The 18,557-nt window shown below is 46.0% G+C and overlaps 1 protein-coding gene across 2 annotated transcripts in view; it reads left to right on the top strand.

Annotated features, from left to right (window-relative positions):
- Nucleotides 1-18,557, top strand: part of LOC138569646 (uncharacterized) — a 1,436,407-nt gene that overhangs the window by 1,015,817 nt on the left and 402,033 nt on the right. For both annotated transcript variants that reach the window (XM_069647797.1, XM_069647798.1), the window contains exon 52: nt 11,428-11,540. In XM_069647797.1, the coding sequence (XP_069503898.1) occupies nt 11,428-11,540 (113 nt within the window). The remainder of the gene's footprint in view (nt 1-11,427; nt 11,541-18,557) is intronic.

Here is an 18,557-nt window from a genome sequence, read left to right on the forward strand (position 1 = left end):
ATTCACCCATGCATTCACTATGCCGGCCACAAGTTCTTTTTCCCCGTTGTTGTCAACATGGTAAGAAAATCCATCCACGTAGACAGTGGGCATTCCCTCACACTTGTCTTCTTCAAAGACTTTGTGTGGGGAATTGAGGTATGCCTCCATGTTGTCCTTGATTTTTAGACTCTCGTCCTCAAGACAGTTTTCTCTGGCACAATCATGCAAGTCAGCCAGACCTCACGCGAGGGGACTCTTCTTGTTTTGACCGTATCTGACCTCCACAGGAAAGCCTTGCATTGACAAACTCCAGGAAGTAATTCGGGAATTACTCACATTTTCGGCCCAGATTCTGTCACTTTGGAGGTATTACAAAGGCTGTTGTGGAGCCTCCACTATGATATGTTCCCCCTGGATGAACGGGCAGTAATTCTTCAATGCCCACAACGTGGCCATTTTTCTTTGGGAGGAGTTCCCCCATCTCTAAAGGAGAAGATCCTTTTCCCAGGATCCTCTGAGAATCCCTCTCCTTCAAATTGGAAGATGTTTACCTCCTCCACAAAATGGGTCTGTTTGGGTCCGTTGTTTCTCCTACCCCCCCTTTGCTCCTTGGGTGGCAGGCTTTCAGGGGTAGGAGATTTTGTTTCTGGTTCCTGGGTTTCCGGGGGCTCTTTACAAGTGGGGAAGGAAGCTTCCTCCAAGGCTTTACACCCCCTTCCCCTTGTGCCTCCTCCCTGGGAACCGGTGCGTTATTGGGGTGCTGCCCCCGTCATTGTTCTAGAGCACCAGGTCCCGAGTTTGGGGCATTCTGTGCCGGCATGCTCATCTGAGGGTTCTGCTGAGCCCTCAGCATGCGACCCAGATCCTGTGCCATATTTTGGACCTCGCACTCTAACTGTGAAACCTGCTCAGGCTGATACGGGGTTCTGTTTTCTCCCCTGGGCTGATCCCGGAAAGGGTAACTATCCCTTCTCTGGTAGCACCCCGGGTTGGGAAGATTTGGGTACCCCTCCACCCTTGGCCTCCCCTCTCCCGGATTAGGTTGTCTGGGCTCAGGAAAGTGGGGAAAGAAGGATGGATTATTTTGGGGTTGGAAGTTCTGTGGGTACCTTTGGAAAAAGTTCTGCGCGGATTAGGGGAATTTCTGCCCTCCTGGGGGAAGTTAGGAGGGAAGTTTCCTGGGTTAGGTGCTTGGTTTGATCCCCCCCTGGGCTCGAGGAGTCCACACATGACCCATGATGGGTCAGTTTCCCTTGTAGCGGGGACTTACATAGTCAGGGGAGTGAGGGACCCCATTTGTGGGACTACCTCCTTGACTCCCTGTCTGTGACTGGCCCGAGGGCCTTCTGGGCTTGGAATTATTCGGTGCAGGCAGGTTTTTAGGCCCCCCATCTCCAAATCTAAAATGGGGAAACCTTTACCTCTGCCACCTTAGCAGCGGCTGGGGTGCTGGTCGGCTTGGGGCTTGTCTGAGCATTATTTTTATTTTCTATGGGCTTCTGCACCTCATAGATTCGGGTGGCCTGTTCAATGACCCAGTCTAGTGACCTTTTCTCATGAAAATCTCTCACTAGCTGGGTCATGGTGTATTTCGGCAGCGCATGGAAAAACGTATTAACAAATTCTTTACTGTCCGTGCGCACCCTTTTGGTAGTCTGCGCAAAGGCACGCTTCAACTCCTGCACAAATTCTTGTGGGGCCTGATCCTCCCCACATTGTAAATTGTTGGCTGCCTTGCGAGCCTCTTGGGGATTTCTATGAACAGAAAAGTGCTTTAAGATGGCCACCCTATGTGGGCCATCTTGAATGATTTTAGTCTTCCAGCCCCGCAAAGAAACTGGAGTATTCTGGGGAGAATGTCCATTTTACATACTGAATGCAGCTACTGCTGTCTTTCAAATGGAAGGTCTCCATCATTTGCTCAAAGAGCTCTAAGTGTTCCCACACAGAATACTTGCCGTTCTTGTGATAAGGCGTGATGACACTCCTTATTGGCTTAATCTGTTTTAAGGGGTCCTTAAGCAAGGCCCTTCTTGCCTTTTTGGCCTTCTTGGTTTGGGTAATCCTGGTCCATTCATCCTCTGACTCAGAGGCACTGCTCCCAGAGGTGCCTGTCTGATCTTCCAGGTTTTCCCGGATTCTGCAAGCCTGGGAATGGCTGGCAGAATGTGGGGACCTAGTCTCCTGTGTCCTGGGACGCTCATAGGAGTCTTCTGATTCCTCTTTGCTCCCAGGATTTGATGGGTACCCCCCCACTGACCTAACTGGGCAGAGGTTTTCAGGATGCCCTTAGTGGGCCTACTCTCCTGGGGTTCCCCACTAAATTGCACTGTACTTGGGTGCCCACACCCGGATGCCTGCCCATCCATTCCTAGGAGGTACTGGCCTATGATCCCCATACTTCTGATTGGATATTAATCTGTCATCCCCGTGGCCCTGGGCTCATGTGCACCAGGGGACATGGGGGTGACAGAGTCCAGGGACTTGGAGAGATGAAGGCCTCTGTTACTAGGGCTTCTGAGGTTATGCTCAGGCGTTTCCCTTCCCCAGCGAACCTCATCTCTATCAGCCCCTGCTCCCTATTGCCATGCAAGAGCCTGAGCTTTCAGTTCCTCAATCAAGGCCTTACTAGACTCTATCAGTCTCTTTTGCATGGCTACCTGTCGCTGGAGCTTATCATTGTGCTGACATTCTCTCTCTGTGCTTCCTGGTTTGTCTTGGAGTACTGGGCCAGTCTTTGCTGCAGGATGGTTACCTTCTGAGTCCCGTCCCTATTGGCCTGTTCCTTCCTTGCCAGAGCATCTTCCACCCTCCTGGTGTGCTCTAACAAGTTTTGATGCTCTGTTTGGAGGTCACCCAGTCCCTGGAGTGCCAGGTGATTTTTTTCCAGCTTCTCTTTTAAGTGGCAGACTTCCTGGCCTAAGTTATCCCTTTCCTGAGCAAGAGTCTGCCTCTGTGCCGCCAGGTCGTCCCTCTGCCTTTGAAGGGCACCAGCTTTCTGGCGCTCTTCCTCAAATTCTGCCTGGGTGTCCAGGTCTTTTAGAAATAATTTGTTGCTCTCTGCCTTCTCCCTATCCAGGTGGCTTTGCAGGGTGACTACCTGCTCTGTGCATACCCTATTGAAATCAAGTCGTTGCTCCTGCTTTTTCTGGCTCTGCAGTAGGGAGTCCAAACCTTTTTGATACTCCTTCTGCAAGGCCAGAATTCTGGTATCCTGGTCTGCCCTTTCCTGTTGTAGGATACCCATATCCTCTTTGATTTTAACTAGATACTGCCTACTTTTGTTTTCTGACTCCTGGCTCCTCTGCAGCCTCTGCTCAGAAGATTCCAGATCAGATTGGCCGTCTCTAATGCCATCAGTTGCCTACTTGCCAGATCTTGGCCTTCAACACATTTGTCCTGTATGGCTCCCATAGACAAATATAGGTATGCCACTACCCTGCCAATCTTATTGTGCTCATCATTGGCCTTAGGGGCCATATAAAGTTCTCTCAGGGCCACATGTAAGGGACCCTGATCTCTCCAGATATCTAACCCAGTTGCAGTGATCTGTTGTGTGATTGCCTGCAACCAAACATTCTGGTCCTGCTCAGTCCACTCACCTCTCACAAATAGCTTATGTAAAAGGTGCTCTCTAGCTATCTTGATGTCCACCAATGTTGCCATTCTAGAAATTGATTTCCTTCCAGACTTACAGAACTTTATTATTTTATTTTGCAAAACAGACCGTTTCCTTGGAGCGTTCCCTTTTGAGGGGTGCTTTTACAGCGTAACACAGCATGGTAGCCCAACAGGATTTATGTATCCTATTAGTTAGCACACTGTATTAACCTGCACAAGTGGTAGGTCTAATTCAGAATCCCGGACGAGCCCCCAATCTGTAATTGACTTCAATCCAGCACTCCAACCAAGTCAATGCTTAGTATGGGATGCCCAATGGAAGCCCTCATTTATCTATTTTTATGTCAAAGTTCTTCAAATCTGGATGATGAACCCTTATATAACGCCCCTCTCTTTGAATCTCCCCGACCTCACTGAGCCAAGAAGTAGGTTTGTTGAGCAAATTAAAAGGTTTATTTGAAGAATCGAACAATATATATATCACACTTTTATGAATAAAATAATATCTGAATAGCACACTTATGAATATGAACGGTAATCAGCAATGGGTAATATTACAATATCAACAGTCTCTTTAATCAGTTAGGAGTAGGAATAGAAAGGATAAGGTAGCAGAGAATAATTTGTATGATTCAAGGAAATGCAATGATGGGGAAGAATGCAACACAGAAATAAACTTGATATGATTTAAATCAAAAGATAATATGATCACTTTTTCCCCTGTTATTACTCACTCCCTCCACTATGCAATATGAAGAGATGGAAATGAGGGCAGACAGGTTATAAGAATAAAATCAATAATGCAGTTCAATTCCAGTTCCCCCAGTAAGCTTAGAGAAAACACGTATGATTTTAAAACAGGCAAAAATACTTTTGAATGTGATTGTAATGAAAGGGAAAATATGCTAAAATGATTTTAATTCACTAAAGGAGATTCAGGATAAGTGATAGTTACTTTGGATTGGTTCAGGTCAACACTACCAATGATTCATGAATGATTATCAGACTGAAAACGAAATTCAGCAGTTGAAAACAAGAAACAGCTATTTTGACATGTGGTGAAATGGAGATAAATTCGCGGCAACTTTTCCACGTGCGGGAGACGCGATTACAGCAAAACTATAAGGAGTTGGAATGTCATTCAAAATGACAGTTACATTTTGGTTCTAGGACGTGCGGTTCAAAAGTTAGAGGTTTTTGTGAAGGTAGATTTTTTTCAGATATAAAGTCAAGATTTCAAAATGAAAGATGCGCTATTGAAGATTTGAAACAAAGATTTCTTAACATTAAAAAGTCTATGGAGCTGCAAACGACACGACAGCCCAGCCACCTATACAGAGGCGCCTCCGGATGGTTTCTGTCTGAACGAGACTATTGCCTTTCTCCAGAAAATATATATTAGCGCCAAGATGATTATTGCTACAATTATCAAGAATTATGTGGAGGAGAGGAGAATTTAGGATAGACAAAAGAGGTTCTATAATGCAGTTCTGGACAGGTTGAGATGGATGCAATAGACCTACTTTAAACTAAGAGATTGATTCTGTACAGTTCTAGACTGGATACTCACTCCTATGGCTTTAGAATGGAGTGGGCCCCGTCAAGGATCTGGTCAAGGGTTTGCCAGGGATTCTCTCTCGCCACCGGAGAGGTCTCTGGCACTCTGGTCTCAGCACGGCACTGCGGTCTGCGCGGCCTCTTGGACTGGATCTGACAGGTTCTGGGTTACAACTCTGCTCTGCGGGTCTGGATCTTGGTTCTAGCACAGGGTTCTTGGCTAGAATAGCAAAACAGCACAGCCCGGCTGTTGAATGTGAGAGCCCCTTGGAAGTTTAGGCGTTAGAATCAGGTTGCTAGATTCTGAAGGCCTGCTGAAAAGGGTTCAGCTTTTGGGATTGGGCCTTTCTGCTTCAAGTTATGGAGTCTGGATTCTAAGTTCTGGTCTATGTCTGGAGCCTGGATCTTCCTGCAGGGTGCATCGCTAAGAAATCAGTTGAGAAGTGGAAAGTGTATGTCTCCTATCTGTCCTCAGCAGTCTCTATTTATGTATTTCCAAAGTGGGTGTGGAGGCTGATTCTACAATGCCCAACCCTCTAAAGATCTGATAGGTTTGAGGATTTCCTGTCCCCTGATTGGAGAAAGGAGCAGCATGTCATTCTATGTCATCATGTGTCATGTTATGGCTTAGGGGAAAGACCCTCCCCTTTTCTCTGTACAGTATATCTTATTTTTCATAAAAAAAACATATTTACAATATACACAACTTGTTAATACTACATAAATTACATGACAGATTAACTAAGGTACATTTCTGTTCAACTCTCATCTTCCTAAGAGCTTTGGTTCAGAAATTACCACTTTTTCGCACTTTTGGTGGGTTTCTCAATATTAGTTCTGCACGAAATTTTAGACATGCATGCACACCCAATCTGAGCACATTTCTGTAATTTTTCAGGTTCCTGGCATAAACATAGTAGCTACAATATGAATATTTCTGGGGTTTGGTCTCAGAACATCACACAGAGTCCAGCTTAGTCTTAAATTGGGAGCGAATTTTTCATTTTAACAATCTCAAAGTTTCACAGTCTTGTCAATTCAGTGCAATTTGTTCTAAGCATTTTTCTAAAACATACATTTGCTGTGCTATCTGAATCCACACAATGGTCTGTCGCTGCCTCCAAGGTCTGGGCCGACTCAGAGGTCACATGTCTCTCCTTCCTGCTAGCAGTTTGTTGTCAATCACACCCGAATTAGCATTTTCTATTCAGCCCAAGGATTCCTTTGTCTGCACTGAGAGCAACAGGCCAGGGTGCCACTCCCAGTTCCTTTTGACACCAGCCTGTCAATCTCTTAGCCAAGGGTAGGGGGAAGTCTCCTTTGTCCAGGGAGAAGGTGTGGAATTCGTTTGAACACAGTGTGGGAAACTTTTAACTGGGAAACCCAATGTCCAAAAACTGTCTTATCTTATAATATAACTCACATTTTTAACACATATATCAAACAATTTCTTACTGCAAGTCTTTTCAGAATATAGTTTTAAATTGTATCCACCTCTTAGGCTTCTGATAGCAAGTCTTTCTTCGGCATAGTTTGGGCTCAATTTAAAACTTTACACAAAATGGTTTTAAAACACCAGCTTCTGGTAGAGGTGAGTAACAGTATTACACCCATTTTTGACAGGTTTCTTCCAGCCAGCAATCCTCAATTGTTCAGATATAGATACACTTCTGTGGACCTTATATTTATGTAGATTCTTGCGGGAGAATGATGTTGACCACCCAACAAGGAGGTTGGATCTTTTTGGGTGGTTTGTGAGCCGTGATATTTGGAAATTTGACACCAAATAAAAACAGATTTTTTAAACCAGCTCAGTTTCTTTGCCAATGATTTTGCTCTGTGAGCAGCCAAATGATGGGTTTTGGCAGTGGTCTCCTGTGTTACCACTGACATAGGCAAAGGTAGATGGTGGCCTATTTTTCACAGGTTTTCACTGCGCACTTTCTGGTGATTTCTGGCAAGCAGCATGCTTTCCGGCGGCCATTAGGATGTTTCTGCTGCAAGCAATGCACAGTGATGTTGCAGGGGTTGGATCAGTGGGTTAAGACATCCCACAATATATATGTGGAAATGGGGGGGGGGGTGGGTTGGAGCGGTGAGCCCCTCCAAATAGAAACATTAAAAAATTCGATATTTCTTAGGTAAAAATCTTTTGGTAAAAAATGCCTTGAATAAAAAACTTGGGTAAAATCACATAGAACCTAATTTGTAACGGGTAATTATTGCCATTCGATACATTTAACATATATATTTATTTTTAGCTGCATGACTTCGATTTCTTTTACATATATTCTTTAAATTACATTATACTTGGTAAGTTGGATGTGGCATTCCATTGGAAAATCACTTAGCGACTGGTTACAGATTAATGTAGAAATTCTTTTTTTTAGAAAAGAAGCCTTCAGCATGCTTTGCTGTGAATTTAAAATTTAGCAGAACTCAACACTGGGGCCTTTTGGTTTACGGAGAAATCCACACCATACATGGGGTGTTAACATTACATCTGCAGTTCACCGGGGCACCTTTTCATGACAGCTTTAAGAAAAACGCAACACATGTGAATGAATGAAACAAGGCACCATTTCAGCACCTGGCACTTCAGTTGAGTATCAGTGGACTCCATTTCTCTATGTTTTTGTGTTACACAGTGGCAATTTCAGGGTATTTGAATTGCTTGACCGGCAACAAAACAACACATTTACAACACTAAGCAGAGCCCTAAGATATTGCCATCTCACACTGAATAAGGCTATGGGTATATTCAACAAAGACACTCTCATATTCTATGGATACATATTTTTCAAACTAGAAATGAAAACTCACTTTGGCAATACCACACAATTGTGCCCATGCTGGCACACAAAGACCTTTGCACAGCCAGTCTTTTAAGGGCAGGGTCGGTTACTTTGTCTATTAGAGTGGATATCTAAACTGTCAAAGTGCTCCATGGCACATCTCTCCAAACAAAGTCAGGCTTTCTTCGGGGCTGTGGAGTGTCACCAAGCTTTAGATGGCATCAATGCCAGAATGATCGGTTCTAGATAACTGGCATGGATTGACCCAACTTCTCACACTGATATGATAGGACTGGGATTAATATTGGCAAAGAAAGTCAAAGGTTGGGCAAAAGAAATTTGAGTCTATGACAATTGCCACATTACAGCGCACTGAAGGAATATTCACAAGCAAAATATGAAAACTCAGTGGTTGTCTGAAAATGTGAACATTTTCGTCTATACCTTTGTGGCAATGCAAGCACAATTTGAATTGATAACCACCATCTTGACCACATTTGTGAATCAAAATGCCACCAAAGATTAAAAGGCTGGGATTAGAATTTCAAGATTACAAATTCAAAATTGTTCATGAACCTGGATTGCAATCTGTTTTATTTCTTCTCCCACCAACACCTCGCAAAAACATACTTCTTGTCTCTGTCTCATATACGTCTCTCTGTCTGGGTGAATGCTGAGTGGGAATGATGTCATGTGAGTGTTGTCACCTGCAGAATGTGTATCTGTATAACCACCAGAATGTCCACCCAGCGTTCTACTGTTTGTCAGTTACAGCTATGCAGCATGGGTGCTGGGCACCAGTGGGTCCTCCCCATAACATCTTATGGTCTTACTAGATGTCGCAATGTAACATGAATGAATGACTTATAAAGACTTGCCCGGGTCTCTGGAGTGCATGATCCATGACACTAACACATGAGAGGTTCATAGCATAGGAAGTGGTGAACTGCGTGATTCCCAATGGGAGGCCTCGTTCAGGCAGATTGCAAGGCTGTCCTGTATCTCTTCCAGACTCGGTGCAGGCTCGAGTCTGAATTTCTGCTAAATGGCCTGGGCCTCAACTTGCTATTATCTTACAAGAACACAATTTCAGTGCTGCTGGCGCCAAAGCTGCCTGTTCTCTCGATACAGGGGGAGAGGAGACAGGGGTTTGGACGGTGGGGAGACAGGGGTTATGGGGTTCGGGTACATAGTTGGGAGATCCTGCGAACCAGTGGCATGACCCAACAGTGATATTTAAAACAATGGCCTTGTGACATTGATCACTGCAAAGCATATAAACAAGTTTAAATGGTTATTTATAACGTGCTTCATACCTAGAGGTTTCTAAGCGCAGAGCCAGGGATTGAACCTGTGTTGTTCTGTGGCGTCTTGGTTCCAAGGCAAGCATGTTGCCCCTGAGCTATCCTCCCGGTCCGTCAAAGGGTCAGGGAGACCAATTGAGAACATGTACTTTGCGCAAGCTGTCGATCCGGGGCAGTTTTCAATTTGTATCACCACTTCCTGATTCCTGTTTTAGTGTTAGGCATGTGAACATGTGCAGAGGAAGGGAGTACACAGCCCCATTGGAAAACGCTTTGGCACTGAGATTCTGGTGAGTATAGGAGCAGTTAGCAAGGCACTGAATGTCAACCTGAGGGACGCTTAAATACTACTCTCGTTAGTTTCGGACACACATGTGTGGTTCTTTTTAAGCAGATACCAGAATAAGAACAGTCTTAACATACGATGATACATATAGAACGAGCGAACTGAAAACATGGCACGAAGTAGCTGTGTTTTTGTCCATCCCTGTGAAACACTGGCACGAATGCTCATTGCACCCATGTTCAGAATGTCGGTTTCCAAATAAGTGTTTTCTAAACAAAAGATGGAACCGAAAAAAGCCTGCAAGAATTCCACTTCAGCAACGATTTAAAAAAAAAAGCGCGCCAAACAAATGGAAAAGCTGTCGTTGGCGTTTCCCTATTTCGCCTATATAAACATGCTTACTTTCATGTGCAGCAGCTAGAGCATGGACATCCCCTGTGCGATATGGCGCACTCTAAACTCGTGTATGTAAACTCGCTGTGTAGTGAAACACGTGTTCTTTCCTCTTACAAGGTTTACAAGTGTTTGTACTTCACATATTCAATACCCGTAGTCCATCTGTGTCGCCCTGAGATGCAAATGCTTGACCTTTTAAAATGCAATCAGCACCCAGAGGAGCCTTTTTATGAACAGGACTCCCTGGGCAGAGTGTTACAACATCATATCTTGCATCCCCCTGGTAGCGTTTGCTCTGCGGTGTACCAGCAATCTGTCACGTATGCACACACTTACTCAGTCACTGACTTGTTCACTCACTCTCTGATAAAAGTAATAGTTTATCACCTCGCTCACTCATTTTCTCATTCATCTAACCTGGCTCTTTTACTTTACTTTAAAACATTTATTGAGTGCAAGACCTTGGACCCGTAGGCATTAGGGTGCTGACAAACATATAAACTTGGATAGGAAAAAAGGCACCAGAGGGGGGAAACCGGAAGAAGGGGGAGCAAAGGTTAAGCAAACAGCCAAGTTTTCAACTTTCTTTTGAAAGAGTCTATATCAGGCTGGCCTCTGAGGTCCAATGGAAGCTCATTCCAGGCTTTGGGTGCTGAGAGGTAAAAAGCTCCCTTTTCAGCCTTTCTAGTCCTACATCTGGGAAGCATTAGACGTTTCTTATTACTCGATCTAAGAGATCGGCTTTTAACTTTTTCCACTATAAATTGTTGTAGATAACTGGGCATAACGCCTTGGATGCACGTGGAAGTGATCACCAGAAGGCTCTCCCTCTCACTTTCTCACCTGCACGCACACTCACTTGCATAGTCCCTCACAGAAACTCACTCTTTCATTGACTCACTCAGGAATGAATTACACTCTATGGAATCCTATTGCACTGAGCTTTGTGGCTGGACTGCTGAACCCTCAAATGTATTGTCAAATGCCATACGCCACAGGCTGTTGCCTTGATATGCTATGATAGGTTATTTATAGCGCGCTTAATACCCAGAGGTTTGTAAGCGCGGACCCGGGGATCGAACCTGTGGTGCTCTGTGTCGTCTTGCTTCCAAGACGAGCTCGTTGCCCCTGAGTTATCCTCCCGATATGCACGCCATTGTTACATAATGCACGCACAGAAGTAATTTGATATGTGCACTTGACATCCTTCTTCAGAGCTCACTCTTACAAATATGGTCATTTATGTTTGAACTAGTGATTGTGCATTTAATGAGCGGGTTGCAATTATATCAATTACAGCTTTTAAACCTGAATAGGCATATCAAGATATCAATACTTTGTAATGTATCAAGGTGTGTGCCTCTGGTACCCCTCAACCTCCCACTGCTCCCACTTCTGAAAACCTATGGATTAAGATGGTTACTTTTGCTCAATGTATTTTGATGTCTAACCTCATTAAAACCATGTTTCTTGTCATTCTCTGAAGGCGGTGCTCCACAGAATGGTCAATGACAGTGACACACATGTTTCCCTGGCTCTAAACTGCGCCCCAAATACTAGCCTTGTGATGAACGGACACACAAAGAATCAACTGCAAAGGTAAGTTTGTTTGTATGCCCACCCCTTCAAGAATGTACAGAAACAATGTGCTCTGATGACATGGAGCTTCTTGCCTCAATATTCAAGTCATTCAATTGTGTTGCCAATGGCTTTGAAATGGGTAGCGTGTGATTTTTACATGGCATTGTGAGGACACGGGCCGTGGCAATTTGACAAACAAATGTATCAAAAGCCTCAGCCAATCAGCTGCTTTGTGTACAGTCCTGGAAGGCGTGGCGAGTGGTGTTGGGAAGGTGCAGTGAATGGGCCACAGCAACAGTGAATGAGCTGGGCCCGGCCTCATGATAGTAAAGGTGTGGGGGAAACGCACAATGACCAGAGAGGTACATTAATTGGACACAGTGACAGGAAGTCAGATGCGTCCAAAAACGACCATAGAAAGGAGTGTGGGAGTGTTGCACAGTGAGGGGCAGAGTTGCGGGAGGAGGCAGGGCTGAGCACAGTGACGGGTAAAACGAGAGGATTAAAAAATGTGGAGTGGATCAGTACAGGGTAGGACACAGTGGAAAGACAAATGGGCCTCATTATAAGTTTGGCGTAACCTTGCCGGTAAAACCGGCAAGCTGCTGCCAAACTTACCAACATTTCTGGCGCCCGCGACTGGTCAATTACTGGGTCATTACGGCCCTGCCGGATCCGGTAATTGCTCATTCGCGGGTGCCGCAATGAAATGCTCCCCATTCCCATTTGAGCCCCATGGGGCTCAATAGGAATGGGGAGGTCAAATGGATCGGCACCATTCTTAATGGTGCCGGTGCATCTGACATGCTCTGCTCGTGGGTGCCAGTATGCCTGCCAGGTCAGACCTGGCAGGTGGGAAGGCGCCCATGTGCAGAACTTGTAGTTTGCCGGCCCGGGAGCTATGGTCCCCGCAAGATTACTTGTACCGTAGTTCCCAGACCAGCAAACCTGTAATGACCCCTAACTGCAATAAGGTGTTGACATGAGGGGCTGGAGGGAGTTGTGTAAAGTAGAAGTCGGCAGGGCCCCACTGTCCTTCTCTTCTAAATCATAGGCAGGCTGGGGTTTTTTCCTGTATAATTGTACTCGTCAAACTGTAAAACGGCCTTAATTTGTGTATCTAAGGATCATTTCCAGCCAAAGACATTGCACAGCCTGAATTGTTCAACACCTTTCTCAGGTTGTGGTGGATGGGTTGGCAGTGTCCTTCATCAGCCAAAAGCAGATAAAATGTGTACCATCAAATTTGGTGACAATAACACATTATTACAGCACTTAGGAGTTGCAGAGTATATATACTTGATGTCTCACCCAGAGATATCCCTATCCTTCTGGTGGAAATCCTACCTTTGCAGAAGATTCTAGTAACTAGTTATGTGTGGGTAGGAGGCAGCTTCATGCAGATCCTTAGTAGAGCCAATAGGCCTTGAGGAAAGTCATCAAGGCCCTGCTGCGTACAGTTTTCTGTTGGAGATCTAGCATAAGAGGGTGTGCAGTCATAACATGGAAAAAAAACCGAATTACACAAAAATCGAAAAAATAATGTCGAATGATTTATTTTTTTATTTATATTTATTTTTTGGGCCCCGCATGTAAAAAAAGGTAACAGCAAAAAAAAAAAAAAAAAAAAACAGGGGTTGGGGGGGACCCCCCATTTCGAATAAAAAACATAGTAAAAAAGAAATTAAACTTTTTTTTAACATTATTTTTTCGATTTTTTGACTTTCAACATTTTGGTTTTCGATTTTATGACTATAAACCATAAGAGGCATGAGAAGAATTACTGTTAGGCATTGGTACTTTTGGCCCTCTGAAGGAGAACTGGAGTGGGGCACCAAGGAAAACATCCCTTGGGAAGTGATTTACATGAGTTCCCTACTGTATCATCAGTCCTCTAATAGTCCCTGACAACGGTGGGGCTGTAGCCCCTCCAGAGGCTCGACTTGGGCTAACCCCAGAACAGTCACTCACTCCGGTGGCATTCGAGGTGGAGGTAGGTGCAGATTACCAGTCTTCATCACATGATATGTGGATCTTTCATTGCTCTAGCATAGACGTGGTCCTCCAACCTCCATGGTGAGGTTGTCACGGCCTTGTATGGGCCCTCCCTTTATCTGCTTTCAAATCCCTCTCTGTCCCTCTCTCTCCCACTCCTCTCTTCTCTCCTCCCCATCAATCTCCTCCCTTGGACTTGGTCACTACACACGCCTTCTTGGATAGATCAGGCTCTTGCTGAGTCTAGACATCACTAGCAAAGCCAAAGGGTGATGACCAGAATGTTGTGAATCAATCACAACCATGGGCAGAGCTCGGGTCACCCTTCCAGACCATTGTTTTTCAGCCTGCCAAGCTAAAACGGTAGCAGAAAACCTGTATGCACATCATGCCTCATCCCACTCCAAAAGGACGGTGCGTCCAGAATTGCTACTTCACATCCCTTCTGCACATGACCAGAAGCAAACATTGGCAGGTTTTGACCTCATTGGGCATCAGCAGTGAAATGAATCTTTGGGTTCTAACCCATCCTGCTGGGGACCCATGTCTGGGCATTCCCATGCCAGTAGTTAAGATTAATTCCTAACCTTCCACCCCATCACTTTTCGGGTTATATTAGCTAGAGATCACACCATGTTCTGCTCTAGCAGTGCTGAGGGAGGCCCAATTACTCTCTTGCTCACCAGATCCTTTTATGATGGTAGCAAGAGCTCTTAAAGCATTTCTGATACAACTCATCACATTAGTAAGTACCAGAGGGGCTGGCGGGTACATTACATCTACATGGATATGTGCATTCGGTTCATGATATATTGCTTGCATAAAAATCCCTACTATCCTTGATCATTGTTGAGGTGAAGATCCTGATGAACATATGGTCCCATAAAGAGGAAGGGCATAGAAACAAAGCTGATTCGTAAAGATCACGTTGGCTTTGTTAGGTTCAGGCCTGGCTATGACAACATCATTATCTGCAGTGCAGAAATAACCTGGTGGAGCCTGTGAGAAAAACCTCCCGGCTATAGGCTCTAAGCAATGTCAGCTGAACCTTTCTGTTGGTGGTGCTTGCCAAGAAGAACTTCCCATTATTTTTCTGCAATGGATAAATGGCCCTACAAAGAAGTGCAAGTTGGGATGAGCGGGACATCTGTCATATGTATTCTATATTTAATGGGCAACCAAACAAGGTTGTCTCATCATCCCACTCCTTTTCAACTGGTTCATAGATCTCCTGATCACTTCCTTGAGACAAACCCCAGAGTGCACGGTTATAATCATCAATGGAAAGGAGAATACATCATTACCATATGCTGATGGCATGCTACTGTTGCTACGGAGTAGGCCTGTACGAAGATGAGAAACTTTGTCTTCGCACACCTCACAAGGTTTACTGTAGGAACATCGCAAGCATCATGAAGTTATACAAGGTTGAGAAGTCCTACAGAAAGTATTATTGCATGCATATAATAACAGTTTATGTACTTATAGTAATATCTTTATATTATGTAGGAAATTGTGCATGTTTTATTGTTTGTTAATGATGTGTATTATATTCATTACATTTTATGTATTTACTAGTAAAAACTACCCGTTCTCTGAACAGGTTCTGTAGACAGACATGTCAACACTCTCATCAATTGTCAAAAATCCTGTAGGTCGCTGTTCTGATTTGTTTATCTCTTGATTGGTTTGCACCCTGCAGTAAACTGCACCACCTCTTTGCCAGCTGGAACAGGTGCTCCAAGAAGAACTGCGAGCCCTGTTGTTCAAGTGTGCCTTGGAAGACGTACCACCTGGGCTGGTATTCCCGGTATTTCCTGCTTCCCAAAAAGGGGGGAGGTCTTGGAAGATGTACCGCCTGAGGAGAGAGGGTCGGGCTGGTATTCCCAGTATTTCCTGGTTCCCAAAAAGGGGGGCGGTCTCCATCCCTTCTTGGACCTCAGGTCTTTGAACAAGTTCCTGAGGAATGATAAATTCAGGATGGTGACATTGAGAGAGATTCTCCACACTCTTGAGGTACAGGTGTCACGCTTACCTCTGGTGTCCTGCAGGAGTGCCTGGTCCGGTGTGTTCCGGAGCATTCCCCCTCCCTCGCTGGATGCCTTCACCCTGACAATTGCCCCAGTCACTCCTTCCCCCAATGGTAGACTGGGGATTAACCTCCAGGGGACCGCGAGGTTGGGAGGGACTTGGGTGGTTTTTGGGACTTTTGGGAAGTGGCGTTCTGGGGGTCGGGATGACCTAAAGGTAAGTATAAGTATAATGTAAGTGCTGATCCTTCTCTGCTCCTTCCCACTCCCTCTTCCAACCCCTCTAGCGCTTAGGTTGGCTGGCTGGCGCTGGTCATCGTATTGATTGCGATGAAGGTCGTGGTTATCAGGTACATATCCAACTCCAGTTACTTCATTGAAGGTGCGTGGTCCAGACCAGCTGCGACACACAGGATACAACAAGTGAACAGGTAATTCTCAGTTGCAACATAGGTCCCTCTCGCCAACTTGTTGAGGTGAAACTTCTTTTGATCTGTAGCTGTGTATTCTTCTAATAATGTCTTTTTGTCTTTTCCTTTCAGGGGCGGAACGACTGACTGCCGGCACAGGAGTGGAGAGTAGCGGGAGTAGAGTCAGTCACACAGTGCAGGTTAGTAGACTATGCATCTGATTGGGAAATGGTCGAAAACGGAATATGATCTCTGTCTCTTTAATTTCAGGTCCTCGGAAGCAGCGGGCATGCCAGAATTCGGACGAAATCCGGTGAAAGCGAAGCTGAAGCAGTGAAGAGCCAATGTTCGGGATGAGCAACAGCACTTGCCGGACTCCAGGTGAGGTTCGGGAAGGACGTAAACAGTGGCCTTACAAAGGCTCGCAAATCCTTGCTTCAGGTGAGTGTCCCATGTGTCCCACCCATGTGGAAGTCCTTTGCACGTGTGAAGAAATCAGGAGCGGTAAGCGAGACACTGCTCTTGCGGAAAGCAGAAGAAACGCTAAGCCCAGGGTGCAGTGCTGGGTGTGGTTTTATACCCTTGGGCCACGCCTTGTCAGCGCTAGACTGCCCGGGTTTTAATTCTGGAGACTGGAGTCTCTTCGCACGTGCCTGGCGTCCTCCTGGGTTCCACAGTGGTCTCTCCCTTGGCGGGTACTTTGGTGAGGGTTGAGGCCTTGCTCCCTCCTGCATGCTTGCGCCAGGCAGCCACCAAACCTGTCCACCACCTCCAAACGCTATCATGAGGGGAAACACCCCTCACCCTGGCCTGACTGCTCTGCGCCCATGGTGGAATCGTGACAAAGGACTGACTGGTGTCCATTGATCTTCAGGGCACTTACTTTCATGTGCAGATACATAAAAAGCACAGGAGGTTCCTGAGGTTCTTTAGGTTCCTCATCAGGGACAAGCACTATCAGTTCAAGGTGCTTCCATTTGGGATGACCTCCTCACCAAGGGTCTTCACCATGCTAATGGAAGCAGTTGCGGCTCACCACAGGAGATACGGCGTCCATATGTTCCCATACCTGGAAGACTGGCAGAGCAGGTCTTGTCTCATCTGGGTGACACCTGTTCTCTACTCCACAGGCTGAGCTTCTCCCTGAACATGCAGAAGCCCCAAACGGCACCAGCTCAGAGGATCCAGTTCATCAGGGCAGTCTTAGACGCTTGGGCAGGGAAGACTTTCCCGTCCGGGCAGAGAGTTGCCAGATGATACATCTGTTCCAGGACCACGCCAGCTTACCAGCGGCTTCCTTCCTCCACCTCTTCGGTCTAATGGCTTCCTGCATTTTTCTGGTGCCAGTGGCCAGGCTGTGAATGCAACCTTTTCAATAGTCCCAGTACTTTGGCACCCAGCAACCTTTCTTGGTGGGCCAGCAGCATAAACATGCTATCAAGGGAACCCTTCTGGCCTCAGGTCCGAGTGATCACGCATGCGTCCCTGAAGGGTTGGGGTGCTCATTGCTAGGACTTGTTGGGGAGCAGCCTTTGGTCAGCAATGGAAACCAGGTGGCACATCAACAGGCTGGAGTTGTGAGCCATCAGGTTAGTCCTGAAGGCGTTTGTGCCTTCTCTGATGGGGAAGCCTATCCTGATCTTGACGGACAATATGCTGGCCATGCACTACCTGAAAGAGCAGGGTGACGTGCCCTCCCTCACCCTCTGCAGAGAAGCAATGCAGCTGTGGTTCTGGCTACTGGAGAACCAGATCTCGGTCTCGACAGTTCATCTGGCGGGGACAGAAAACAGTTTAGCAGATGCTCTTAGCAGTCAGAGCATGGACTCACACGAAGAGGAAGTGTGCCAGGAAGTCCTAAAGAAGGTCTTCTCTCTCTGGGCTACCAAAGTGGTGGATCTGTTTGCCATGGAGTGCAACAGGAAGTGCAAGCAGTTTTTCTCAAGGGAATTTCCTGTGAACGGTGTGCTAAGGGGATGTGTTCTTGGGGGATTGGGCATTTCCTCTCCACTACGCCTTCCCTCCGATTCCCGTCATCCTGTGGGGTCTTAGGATGTTGAAGAGGTTTCGAGCAACCCTGATCTTCATTGCCCCGGATTGGGCGAGGAGGACATGGTAGTCAGACCTTCTGGACTTGACCATCTGCTCACCTCTTCAGTTGCCTCATCCCCTGGATCTCCCAACCCAGTTGGAAGGTTGTGTACTCCACCTGAACCTGGAATCCCTCAACCTACATGTGTGGCTCTTGTGAGGATAAGATATGATGACTGGGAACTCTCTGAGGAGTTACTCAAGGTGCTGTGGGCTTCACACAGACCATTACATGTGCAGGTGGAGAAGATTTGGGGCATGGTGCAGGGAACCCAAGATTGACCCTATCTCTTTCACCACCACTACAGTGATGGAGTTCCTTCTGTCACTGGCCTCTTCAGGCCTTCAGGTCACCACTGTCAAAGGATATTTGGCGGCTTTGTGTTCAAAAGGTCCCTGAATTAAGGCTCGTTCTTCACAATCCCGGTTATGGCCCAATTCCCAAAGGACCTTATGAATGCCTTTCCGTCTATTCCTTTTGTTGTCCTTGATTTGGATTTGAACCTGGT

Source organism: Ambystoma mexicanum, chromosome 2q, assembly GCF_040938575.1.
Source record: "Ambystoma mexicanum isolate Mex_15411 chromosome 2q, UKY_AmexF1_1, whole genome shotgun sequence".
NCBI lineage: Eukaryota > Metazoa > Chordata > Amphibia > Caudata > Ambystomatidae > Ambystoma > Ambystoma mexicanum.